This window comes from Camarhynchus parvulus, chromosome Z (assembly GCF_901933205.1).
Source record: "Camarhynchus parvulus chromosome Z, STF_HiC, whole genome shotgun sequence".
Taxonomy (NCBI): Eukaryota; Metazoa; Chordata; class Aves; order Passeriformes; family Thraupidae; genus Camarhynchus; species Camarhynchus parvulus.
This window is the reverse complement of record NC_044601.1, coordinates 24,559,912-24,573,711: the sequence shown is the minus strand read 5'-3', so window position 1 is coordinate 24,573,711 and position 13,800 is coordinate 24,559,912. Positions and strand designations below refer to the sequence as shown.

At 36.6% G+C, this 13,800-nt stretch overlaps 1 protein-coding gene across 2 annotated transcripts in view; it reads right to left on the bottom strand.

Moving 5' to 3' along the window:
- Positions 1 to 13,800, bottom strand: part of PCSK5 (proprotein convertase subtilisin/kexin type 5) — a 230,353-nt gene that overhangs the window by 61,548 nt on the left and 155,005 nt on the right. For both annotated transcript variants that reach the window (XM_030968460.1, XM_030968461.1), the window contains exons 13-17: positions 9,999 to 10,135; positions 4,910 to 5,053; positions 3,041 to 3,143; positions 2,291 to 2,484; positions 761 to 845 (exon numbers count right to left, since the gene is read on the bottom strand). In XM_030968460.1, coding sequence (XP_030824320.1) covers positions 761 to 845; positions 2,291 to 2,484; positions 3,041 to 3,143; positions 4,910 to 5,053; positions 9,999 to 10,135 — 663 coding nt within the window. The remainder of the gene's footprint in view (positions 1 to 760; positions 846 to 2,290; positions 2,485 to 3,040; positions 3,144 to 4,909; positions 5,054 to 9,998; positions 10,136 to 13,800) is intronic.

The following is a 13,800-nucleotide window of genomic DNA, read 5'->3' as shown; positions in this document are numbered from 1 at the left end:
TGATGTTCTAGAAGCAAAAGCTTTTACTAAAAGATGAAAAACCACTTTAATGCAATAGGAAACCTTAGGGTTGAAACATTAACACAATACTTGTATTCAAAAGAATACCTACAGATACTGAATATTGACTTCATATTTCTGTGGCACTAAGCCAGCATACAGTCTGTCATGAATATTACATGATTTTTGACCTTTGCTACTTGGACCAGAATGTCATTCTTTATAAAGAAGCTTGAAATATGTACTGCTGCTTGATATGTTTATCTATAATTTTAAAGAATAATTAAGTTCTCCTCTGAAGGAAAAAAATCTCACCTGCTGTTTAAAATACATAATCACTGTACTGTAATAGAATTGAGCCTCAGTACTTGAGGTAAGTGAATGGCTGGATATGTGAAGAAATACAATAAAGATAAGAAAATAATTTCTAACTACCAAATGAATAAATCAGAAAGATTAATACAATTCATTAGCTCTACTTCTGAAACAATCCTTCACTGACATAATGTAGGTCAAAAATCGAAGAAGCCAGCTTTCCATATGACTGTGGCTTTCATGTTATCTGATATGAAAAGCCTTCTAAAAATCTGTTGTCAGCCAAATAGGCACACAGGATCACTATTACAGACTAAGCAGCACTGGAACAGATGAAATGAGGGCCATGCAAGGTAAAATAGCTATCTGATGTTCTTCATTGTGTATCACCTGCCTTGTCTACCTCGTCAGATATTATGTTTAGAGGCATACATAATTTCCTTACCTTAGGCCATGTTTGCATTCTGTGCAGATTTGGAATTCAACACAGGTCTTGCAGTTTTCACTACATTTACGACAAACAATCTTATCTACAAGAGAAAAAAAGAAAACAACCCAGAAAACCTTGGTCAGTTTTGTTTGATAAAATTGTATGAATATATTATTACATGACTTACTACTCTCTAGTTTGACATCAACATCAAGCTAGACTAAACCAGCAAAATTCTGCCTATCATTAGCTTTTTCCATCAAATATCAAATTATTTACAATATTTTCATAAATCTGAAGCTATAGTTGTACCCCGAGAAAAAAATATGTTTTGAGGCCATCAAAAATTTTTCCTAAACACTTAAAATTTACATTCACTATTTATAATATGGACTTAAGTCACCTTCTCATATAGTAGCAATATGCACTAATAATTGCCATGTGTTCTGGAGACTGTCCTGCAATCTTACACCTTCCATACCAGCAGTCTGTCCTGTCTTCCTGATTTGGTGCTAAAGACACACCTGCATAAACAGATCTGATCTTAACAAAGTAAATATATAAATTACTTAACAACCGATTTTTTATCTCTGGAGATCCCTTCTTTAAGAAATCCCTTCTCTCTCTTCAGCCCTGCTGTCTTTTGACATGCAGTGAGCGACACATACCATTTTGAGAAGAAAAGCTCAATTTCCCCTTTTAATCCTAAATTTTCATCTACCCATCTTAATTTGTATGGGAAGGAGTTCTCTTTACTGTAGTTGTCACGCAGTGAAAATGCTGGAATTAAGGTAGGACCTGTTTTTACTAATTCTCAAAAAAAAGCACACAGCTTCATGCTGGAGAAAGCAGAATGTTAGACACCTAGATGAACAAAGCTCCTGGGAACATATTTATTTCCTAAGGAGAGTCTAAAGATAACAGACATCACTGCGGTTTTAAGCCCATTTGAATATATGTATTTTTGTTAGCCAAAGCTGGAAATTAAACATGGACAGTCTACTTGGCAATCACAGGAAGGAGCTGAAGGCAGGTACCTATCATGGCTGAGGATTGCTGCTCTTGGGGAGTGACATGATTCTGGAGGCGCTTAGGTCTGTCCGAAACATTATTTGCAACCATGTTACATCTGAAGAGCTGTTTTTGGCAGAGCACTGGTTCACTGGCCATGGCCAGCGTCTCTGCTCTCACTTCTGGTGCCATATAATCTGGCTGAAGGGGGGAATCATGTCAGAATGGGTGCTGTCTGCCCCTTCCCCAAGTAGTGATAACCTTTGCTGTCCTTCAGCTGACTTGCTCTTGAACTGCCCTGGTTCTGCTACTGTTACTCCCAGGTACCCCCAGCTGAAAAGACATCCTGCAATAAGCACAGTTTGTAAAATAAAGGAAGATTATTCAGGACATTCTTGATCATGCTTGGCAACAATTTAATAAAAGGAAAAGGATAAGAGATCAACACACACTTTTCCTGCTCATAAGCATTCCAGCAACCTCCCCAGATGAAATTCTGTAGCCCACAATACAAAACCAACAAGAAATACTAACTCTTGTCCAGGTAAAACCCATCAGGGCAGTTGGTAATACAGCTATTGGTTACTTCATTCAGGTAGTAGCCAGATTTACAGGTCATGCACTGGTCACTATGGCCTCCAACACAGGTTTCACAATTGGGTGAGCATTTTTTACATCGTTTCTTGTCTGCATTGTAGTGACCAGGTGGGCAGGTCGAAACACAGATCCTGCAGACAGCAGGGAAGAGAAGGCAGAATTGTTAATGAAATAGCCTGCCACCACATTCCTGGACCATGACTGCAAAGCAGAAGTATTTCCCAGCATTGTTGCTTTTCTAATGATCATGTACTTACTAAGATATAACCCTTCAAAGCACTGCATCAAGCTGATTCTCTTGCATTTATGTCCCTACACATGCTATCTCACCAGTATATGTCAGACAGTCTACAGTATAATTTCGATCATCTACATTTCTTCCTATCTTGTTCGCCTAATCACTACATCAGCTGTAGTAGCAATGAGAGTCTCTGAATACATATATATACAGAGAAAGCTTCTTAGGGAGAAAAGAAAAGAGATGGGGATATAATCAGAGAAGAGTTCCCCAAAGCTGTATTTTAAACACTGATTAGCTAGGATTTGGGGTTTTTTTAACTCCAAAGAAAATTTTTCAAAATCAGGGGAAAATTAATTATCCATGACTGTAATGAAGAGAAGAGGAAAGAAAGTTAAGAGATATAAATAAGAAATCAATGAAGTGAAGTTTTTTTCTCTTGCTCTTACCTTGTGTTGTTTTTAGATTTGTAGTAATAATGCAGACAGTCAGTACAATGATCTGGTCCTGGCCCATCACACCCTACTTTACTGCATTCTGCATTGCAGGGACCTGTAATAACAACAGAATACAGAGGGACAAAGGGATTAAAACTTCTCGTGTAAGGGACACCTTAAAACACAGGATTTTATTGCAGAATGCAATTACTCTGTTTCCCTCTGTTGAGGACTACACCTAGCACAGGTAGCTTGGTTTGCTACTTGCACTGTGAGCTCAAGATTGAGCTCTGGGTGGCAGAAGCTCCAAGCAAGAGGCTGTGCAGACCCTATGCATAAAAACGACATGCGGACCTACGTCACCATTCAGGTGACCAGACATGTAGAGACACAGCAAGAGCCAAAAACCCTGAGACTTTCATGTCTCTAAGGGTACAAAAGCCCAAGGTTTCCCTTGTTCAGGGTCCCTCCTCAGAGGCACTCAGCTCAAACTGTTATTTTTTTATTTAGTTATTGCACCAAGATTAAGTTATTCTAAGGACTGGGAAGTCTGAGACTCTGCTATGGAAAACTGGGGTTGAGCTAGTAAGGAAACCTGGCCTGATTATGTGAGTGTGGGGTGTATGTCCGTGAAGGGGCCTTGGTCCTAGCTCAGGTGTTGAGAGTATGACATCCAGAGTGGCTCCTGGATGGTTGGACAAGGAGGTTTCCTGAACACCTGCATGATTTGACTTCAAAAATTCAGAAAAAAAAGCCAAGCTTTTCAAACAAGTACAACATCCTCATTTCATGTGGAAATGTATAAAGACCTCTATAATTCATAATTAGGAATGATTAGCAAAATAACTTCTAAAAAGAAGGACAACATAAACAATGAATATCATGATCAGTGGCTACTCTGGTTCCTGAGTGAGTATCAGCTGGTCCAAGTGGCTACCATGAGCCAATGAACCAGACACCAGGGCCCAGATGCCCTGTGCTCCTACACGCTACAAAAGCCTCAGCTAGTACTTGCTGATTCCCAAGTCCTCCGTATCAACTGCACTCATATTAGGTTTGATAATGCTTTGGATCTGTTCCAGCTTAGTATTTTCTATGATTTAGTTCTTACAGTTTTCAAATAGATCCTTCCTTCTATGGGAAGAGAGAACCATCAAGTCTTTTCTTTATGCAGACGAACAATGACTGTGGGCGAAGTTACAACTTTCAGGATCCCTGATCTCTCCTGAATGAAACGTGTTGAGTTTGTTTCATATAAAAACTTAAGAAGTTTAAGCCAGAGACCTTTACAGTAGAGATAGTAGTGTTTCATTACCTACCAAAACAAGGAGTTCTGCAGCTGTCCATCTAAAATAGAGACTGTGCAACTGACATGCTATGAAAGGAGAATGGAATAACAGAAAATACTAAATTGAATTTTCTCCCCCTTTTCGTTGGCCAGAGATATACTTCAGATTCATCACATGGTACTGCTAATGCTGGATTACATGTAAGAAACTGACTTATTTTGCAGTGCTAAAAATGTAACTCTACTAAAGTCTAATGACAAGGTTGAAAAACTTCTGTAGGGATCAGTGAGAAACAACACAAACGTAGAAGATAATGTTCTTCTCATATATATATATGCATAAGTATATATGTAGCTTTATATCCTTGTATGCAAAACAGTACATTCTTCATAGCATGTTAAGAGTAGCTTACATAACATAACTCTATGCATGCAAACTCAAACACCCAGCTTTCAATTATGAAGCAAGTACTTCTCATCTTCAGTGAAGAATCCAATTCACTGAACATGTTACATGTGCTGATTCTTAGGTCATCCTAAAGCCATTAAGGGTTCAGTAAATGCACAAACAGAGTAAATGAATGTACACACACCTGAATAGTCATCTGTTGCATAATCTTCTGTAGGGTCTTCAACTGGACTGGAGCGCACTCTTTCCACTTTGGAAAAATCATTTCTTGGTGAGTAAGGCTGGATGGATGTTCCATACAGAACTAAGGACCACTCTTTCAATTTGCCTGGAAGTTAAGTATTATAAAACTGTTTTCAGAACTACTTCTCTTCTGTGTCTTACAAAAGTATGTAACTTTTAAGCATGTTATTATGAGTAGGTATGGAAGACATTGCTTTTCGAGTAAGTGCAATAGTTATTTTAATATAAGCTGAGAAAGTATATTTTCTTCAATCATATCTTCATACTGTATTTTCATTGCACTCCAATCTCTCGTAAATCTAGCAAATGTTTGCACCATGGGCTGAACTCAATATAAAAAATAAACAAAACATCTGAGCATACAGTTATTTGGAATATATATATGGTACTGCATAAGGTGGTTTTGATCTAGATTTCACTATCCCCTCAGAACACTATTTATTGTCCAGTAATTATTAATTGAGATCTTTTAGCTAAGTAGCTGTATTCAGAATTTTGACTTAAGAAAGGGATTTCATTGACTTTTAGGACACAACTTGATGAACAAGAAACACCTTCTCTTAAAATTTCCATGGAAGAACATCACTGTCCCCCTCAAATCAGCATAATTTCTAATTTTTTTGTGCCAATTATTTGGCAGATATATCACTCCACTGTCTGCAATCATCACTAATATTTTATCCTCGTAATATTTGAGTGAAGACAGAAAAAAACATTGGGCCACCTGAAGCATTAGCTGACTTTCTGGTAAGTTTTTTTTGGGAAGAATAAAAATATAAAGGTGTATCAAGTCATCAGTTCATGCTATCAGAACATAAAGGGTGAACTTTCAGTCCCTAGCTTTCTCTCTATACTACTAGGTGAAAAAAATTTGAAGAGCAAAAGCACTCAGGCCTGAAATAATGCCTAATGAAAAGATACATAAAAACCACATCCCTGCTTGAAAAGGTGCAACCCAAAGTTTGGTATCAGCCCATCATCTTGGCTATGTTTATCTGTCCCAGAAGAGCTAGTTGTAAATGTCAAATTTTCATTAGAACAATGAGAAATCAGAGAAGCAGGGAGAATTTGAATGATCCTGTTTTGGAGGCTGTTTTGTGGTTAAAACTCTTCACAAGGAGAACTTATTATTTAATAAGAAATGTAATCCAGGTATGACACTTCTCAAAAAAATAATGTAGTATACTTCATGTAAAATTAAATTCAAGCAATCTTCCTCTTCTTTCATTTTAATGATATTCAGACACTTAAATATTATTCTTTTGGACTTTCCAATCTATTAAACCAAATTAATTAGACCCTTACAAATGATTTTCTGTATTTTTCCCAGTGTCATCTGGTAGCCTCGACTGACATGACAAAGACAAGTATCTCTGTGCTCATACATGTATGCTTCTAGCACTAAGCAACAATAACCAAATACACTACCTGACAGATCATAAGCTAATTATTTTAAATAATTTATACTAGGGCTGAGGATGGAAATCTCTTTTATCTCTACGTTTCTTGTCAATCCAATTTAATCTTTTTGAGACAAAAATTTCTACACTTCATATGAAACCTTCTCTGCTGTATACTCAGTTTTTGAGTAGAAACTGCAAACCAGAGACTATATCATGTGGCAGTTGTGTCACACAGTAGCTTTCAACTTTTCACATCTGAATTATTACTTGCTTTAAAGAGACATTTGATCTTGATTTAAAAAATTAACTGCTGATGAATCTACCACATCTGCTGTTAAACTGTTGGCTAATTACCTTGGTGGTAAAACTGGATACACTTTGTTTTCAACTTCTTTTCCTACCCACAGACATGTTACTCCTAAAGACCCACTGGATTAAAAAGATCCAAATAATGCATTTTCTTCCTCTAAAGACATGTGGAAATCAAGTTACATCTCGATGTTCCTTAGACTGATCCAACTGTGTCCTTAATGGCACTTTTCTTTTTAAAATGAAGTCACACAGGGAGATAATTTTCAACCAGCTATGCAGTCATCTCTACTGCCCTTTCAAAGATACATCTTCTTCATATCCAGTCCCTGCCTTTTTTTGAGTTCTAAACCACTTCCAGAGTGTACAAATCATAATACATTGGATGCAATTAAAAAAAATGTTTGTTTTGCTAAGTTATTCAGATATTTTTATCCCCATTTATTACGAGCCAAAACTCACTTAAAGAGAAAAATATAATTTTTTCTATTTTTCTCCCAGAACACTGGTAAAAGTATTTGCAAGAACCCACTAAAATAACCACAGGTAAAGATGCTCCTAAGGCACAGCACATTGCATTCGGATTTTACACATACTTGATCTTGTACTAACATCACTGCAGGAAGGATTATTACTCTGAATGCATATATAATGCAAAAGGACAGCAAGGGGAATAATGTAGGGTCTCTCAGGAGATTAGTTGCCTTTTAAGAATGGTTCAGTAAATAAGGAGGGGAAAAATTCATGCGACTTGTTAGCAAATAAATTAGGACTGCCTCAAGGTGGGTTTAATTTGCACAATGAAAATATTTCAATAACTAAGTATATACACATACACACACACTTTTATAATGAATAAACAAAGTATGCCCATTTAAGCCAAAATCTTTCTTTCCCCATTTTTGGCTGATTCCATCAGGTAATCTGGCTAGAATAATCCTTTCCTTGCTTGTATTTAGAATGTGTAACAAAAGTCCCATGTTGTATCTATAGAAGAAAGGGTATATTGCAATGTTTCAGGGCAAACATATATCCATCTCCATAAACTCTTCAGAATTAAATGTAGAAATCACATGCATTATTATTATGAACTGGACTCTTAATTTCTTTTCAGGTAATAGATATGGCATTACCTTGCTAATGCAGGGATATGATGACACATTGGGTCCTTTTTAATTTGATTACAGAAAAATGGTGACTCTTAATTATAAGACCTTTCAAGAGCTGAGTAAACACATGCACAGAACACAAACAAGAAACAGGCATGATGATGATATCAGTGTGATAAACTGCAGGCTATGGTGATAAACTGGAGAGGCACCATGAACTGGAGAGGCACCAGGCATAAATTACGTTTAAGCACCTTTTGTTTACTTCATGTTCTCTTCAGTGCAGAGACTAATCCCGATATGCCCAAACAGCTGAATTTATCCACCACTAATATATGGCAGGCACTTCCAAATCTTTTTGAACAGAAGAGTTACTGGACAGCTTTCATCAGAGGGCAACCACTGCTCTAGAAAGATGGGGGATACATTACTAGACAGTATACAATGAACCAGGATCCAAATTCACAACCACACTGCATCTTGTGAAAACCAAATGCACATAAAAACCAAACTACTCTCAAGCAGTGTTTCACATTGTGGTTAAAAAAAAGTAGAGGATAAGCCCTCCAGCAGGATTTTTTCAGTAAATCAGCTTCCTCCACACCCCTAGGTTTTACAGACCCACTTTCTCCCAGTCCCCTAGCCATACTGTGCCTTTTCCAGAGTTGCATCTTTAGGCTTTAGTTCTGATGGAGGAAAGGATATCAGTTCCATTAGATTAGCTACTGCAGCACTGAGAGAGTATACATAATGTATTGAAATCAATAAACCTATACAACTATATATGTAGTTGTATGTATATGTATGTATATATGTAGTTATATATGTAGTGTGTAGGAGTGTGCAGGAACAGACCTGGAAGTGTAAAGGTGGAAATGTAGCAGGCCACTTTGAGATCATCCTGGTGGTGTAAAAGGCCTGTACAATATAGCTGGAGAATTGTCTAGAATAAAAGTTTGCAAAATGGCTCCATGCTACCTATTTTTTAGTGCAAGGTGTGTGTCAAGGAAGAGGGAAATAGCTGAAATGTGTTGCTCTGTGGTTGTCCTTCATGCCTGTTGGAGGAACCAATGGGTTCCAGTACACACAAAGGTGAAGAGCTACTCTAACTTGTCCTTCACACCAGAGATGTTCCTGGATATGTCAGGAACAACAAGTGTAAAATGGAGTTGAAAATATTTGATTTTTGTCTCTTTTCAGTAATTTGATTAAAATTAAATGACTTATTTGCTGCTTAATACCTCCCCGTCTATCAAATTCTAAAGCACTGAAAATTAAAAAAAAACCAAAACCCAAACACAAAACCTCCTCCTGAATCTCTGACTAGTTTTGCTTATACTCTGTGGCTGCTTTTCCAAACACATTTAGTGAGTACCCCTTTTTAGTGTACTGGAAACCTCGCTTTTCATTTAGTGGTGCATTTAACATCATTTGGTTAAGATCAAACCATAGCTGGAAAGCTATGGTGAGAAGCCACCAGTGGTGATAAAGTGAATTTAAAACACTGGCAATATTGGTGTTTCCTTTCAGAGCTCTAGGGGAAGATAATCAAGATTCTTAAAGTTAACCACATGACTATACAGCTAACATTTTAAGAACATCAGCCATGGTGTAAAAAGTTACCAGAGTCTAGAAGATGTTTTCTGCTCAGAAATTTTGAAAATCATAATTTATCTTGGTTTTCATTAGAAGACCATATTGACCACATATTGTGTAAAAGCTTTTCAAATTTTGGCTTATGATTGCTGGTTTACTATCCTAAAAAACTAAACTCAGGTTATATAGACTAGTGAGTCAGGCAATAGGACAATAGATTTGATGGCTGGACAAAGAACCTTTTTTAAAAGTTGAGACTGGCTATTGGAACATAACACAGCTAAAGTAGAGTAGAAATAAAGAATCAAAATTCTCATTCAATTTTATCAACAGTGATTGAGTGAGACTGATCTGTATGTTAATTTTTTTTAAACAGATCATCTAAAAAAACCACAGAAATAAGTTCAGAATAAAGGTGGACCATGTATCTTAAAAGGTAAAAACTAGTAACATAAAAATGAAGAGTGCATTGATAACTTAAATTTAGAATAATGCTCTTTCCAGCTACGGCTTCACACTAAAACCAGTGAGATGTTCCAGCTGTAAATAAAAGGTGGAAAACAGCAATCACTTTTCAGAATTCACACAGCCCACACAAATGTTAGAGTCCTACCTGGAGTCTTGAAATTTCTCAGCTGAGATGGAGTGTCACAGATTTCCAAGATCCAATCACCTGCAGCTTTTTCACTCCAGCAGTGAGTAGTCATAAACTCCCAGTTTTTGAATCCTTCCATGGAATGATCAAATAGCCTAAAACAAATGATGACATTATTTCAAGGCACACATTCTTTTTTCCTGGGGAGCTATGCCTCCAAGTGCGCAAACTCTTGAATAATAATTCTTAAATAATCTGCCAGTTTGTTCATCTGTACCTTCACATAACATTATGCATGATGGTTCTCTCACATGTATTACAAGCACATTCAATAGTTCTTTGTTGCTTGATGCAAGAGAGTCTTTACATGCCATCATGCTTTTATAATGAAAAAGAGAATGGCAAGCAAATTCATTGCAATAATGCCATAATTGCTAATGTTCTTTAATATGATTTGTGGGTCTTGGAAAACCTGCATATAATACAGAATTCCATTGCTTTAACAGCATGATGTAATTATAAATAACTTGTAAGCTGGAAAATCTCAGTAACATTTATTTTTGGCTTTGGATTGGAATAGTTAAAAGGGGTTGGAACACAATAAAAACAATAAATTAAAGACAATAGTGATTCAATACATTACTTCTTGTGAAGAAGTAATATGCAACTGAGACATTGGCCTCAATCCTCGAACAATCAAGGTATCATCCTCTTCAAACACTTCACAGAATTCACTTTGGGTAAAAGTGAGAGACTAATGTAATCTGATGGTTTAATCAAACCAATACCATTACCATAACTTAATTACTTAGGCTGTGGCTGAAGACATTAGAACTTAGGCCTGGATTATGATAATTTCTAGTATAGGGGGACCAATTTCAGATACTGCAATGTGATTGTGATACCCTGTGAGACAAGGAAGGAGGACCCTTCCTGGCAGGAGATTAGACACAAGAGAATTTGCACTTTTATTTAGTGTTCACAGTGTGTTGCTTGGTACTATTGATGAAAAGAACACTCTCAGTAGGACTGTTGCCTCCAACAAAATCATGTGGCTCAACTTAAAAAATATACATATAACTATATATTCACATATATGTATTTTATATATATTTTTGTGTATATATATTTGTGTTTACATATTTTTATTTATATATATTTTTGTGTATATATACACACAGAGATATGTATACATGTCAATTTATACATGCATGTATATACATACATATGTGTGTATAATATCTATCACTATTTAAATTTGATCTTTTTGTGTGAAAGCTCCACTGTTAATAGCTGCAATTAAATATTTTTAAAAGACAAGAATCTCTACAGTAGAAAATCCAATGGATTGAGAACGCTTTTTGCGAGACCATAAAACAGAGAAAAGCCTAGCATTAGACAACATAAATATTATATTTTAATTCATCTGAATCTGTTCTTTTCTAAGTTTCAAGCTTTTTTCTCAAAAGGTTGTGAAATTCAGCAAACAGGGAAACAGGATGCTTGTGTAGGTACATTCCTGGTGAGAACTGCCACACTGGATAGAAATAAAATGCCATAGAGTTCTTGCTGGAAGCTTTGGTCCATCAGAGGCATGGGGTCAGGTACTGTGTCCAACACTTCTTGCAATAGAAACTGTATGGACCTACAGGATTGGTGCACTTCATAGGGCTCATACAAAACCTGATTTTCATGGTATCATTTCAAACATAAAATCACAGAATCATAGAGTATCCTGAGTTGGGAAGGATCACGAAAATCCAACTCCTGGCGCTACACAGGACAGCCCCAAGGATTACACCATATCTCTGAAAGCCTGCCCCAGTGCACAACCACCCCTGGATGAAGAATCTTTTCCTAATACACAGCCTAATTCCCCTGACACAACCTCAGGCCATTCCCTCAGATCCTGTCACTGGTCACCACAGAGGAGATTGGTGTCTGCCCCTTGGCTCCCCTCAGAAGGAAGATGCAGACTGTGATGAGGTCTCCCCTTAGTGTCCTCCAGGCTGAGAATGACAAGTGACCTCAGCCACTCCATGTATGACTTTCCCTTCTGACCCTTCACCATCTTTTCAGCCTCCTTTAGATACTCTCTAACAGCTTTATAACCTTCTGACACTCTGGTGCCCAGAACTGCCCCCAGCACTCGAGGTGAGGCTGCCCCAGTGCAGAGCAGAGCAGAGCAGAGCAGAGCAGGACAATCCCCTCCCTTGCCTGGTTGGCAATGCTGGGCCTGATGCCCCCCAGGACACGCTTGGCCCTCCCGGCTGCCAGGGCACTGCTGGCTCATGTTCAGCTTGCCATTCAGTTTGGGCTACCTTTTCCCATTTTAAATGAATACCTATAATAGTAGTCTAATTTATTAGCACTTATAAAATGAAATTAAAATATACATTGGGATTCATTTTCACTGATAATTGTGTGAGATTTTCTTCTGATACAGTTCTGTGCTTCTGTGTATGTGCCTGTAAGTGTATACGTAGACACATTTTGGGGCAGAACGGGCTTATTTCATGTCACTATTAAATCAGTTGTGTGAATACAGCAAATCTCACAAAGGTATGGCACATACCATTTACTGAAATGGTAGAAATTATTACACAGTCATTATCCAGAATTTACATGCAAGTATGTTCAATTTAAGTTATGTAGGCTATTTCCAACCGTTATTTGAATTACCATACTGTTGTTTTCTCATAGCTTATGTATTACTTTCTAAACACCTTATCAATGCAACAAGACATCAGTATTTCTCTTTGTCATTGTAGCACTAAATTATATAGTATTATGCAAGTACTGTGCAATTACAAATTTGTATTCACTGAGGTCTTGTTCATATACATTAGAAACATAAGTTCCTCTTTATTTTTACTGTACTTAGTCTGATATTTTCCATATTACTTTCTGGGTAACTAGGTGTGTCTTGTTTTGAAATTTTAAAGTGTTGTCGGATATGCATTCTAATAATTCTTTTAAGTAATTTTGCGTAGAAGAGAAAAAAAAGTCAACGTGTCTTGTTTTTAAGAACACGGTTACGTACAATATACTGTGACTGGAACTGTGAGCTTTCATCCATGGAAATGGGGTAAATCGGGTAATATTATTTCTGAGAAAATTTACTGTTTTTTTTTAAAGAACACCTCTTTGAGAAAGATTTGAATTTTATAAAATAAGGTCTAAATTGGAATCTTTGAATGTATGAACTGTGTTTCCACAAAAGATTCTACAAATAAGTCAAAAAGCTACAGACAGGTCAAAAGAATAGTGAAAAACAAAGTAGAAACATACTGACTCTGAGTCAGTATGTATTTTGGACATACAAAATTGTCCAAGTACTTTTGCTTTGCTTTGTTTATGCATTAAACTCTCAAATCAAAGAACCTATGAGACAACGCAGGGATTTCACTTTCAGTGAAATAAATGAATGAAATGATCAAATGTTCAGCTGTACATTCCTTATTCAGAAAGAAATGCATAGGATCTTTTAAGGAACATGCAGCCAGTCCAGAATTTAATTTTGCAATTTGTCAAAATTCCTATCAAAAACATACTTATGACATAGATTATCTTGGATTAATAAAATTTAGTACATGGTCTGATGAACTGCTAGTTGACTATTACAGATTATTATAGACTAAAATACTTAAACAAGATAACTAGAATAATCTGATTTTTTTTATGACCATGATCATATACCTGTACTTGTGAATGTAACACGCTTTTAAAGACCAAAGCGATTAACAACATTTGAATTTTCAAAACTTATTTGCTAACATAACCACAACAGAATGCCAATTCTGTTACTCAATTACTCAGG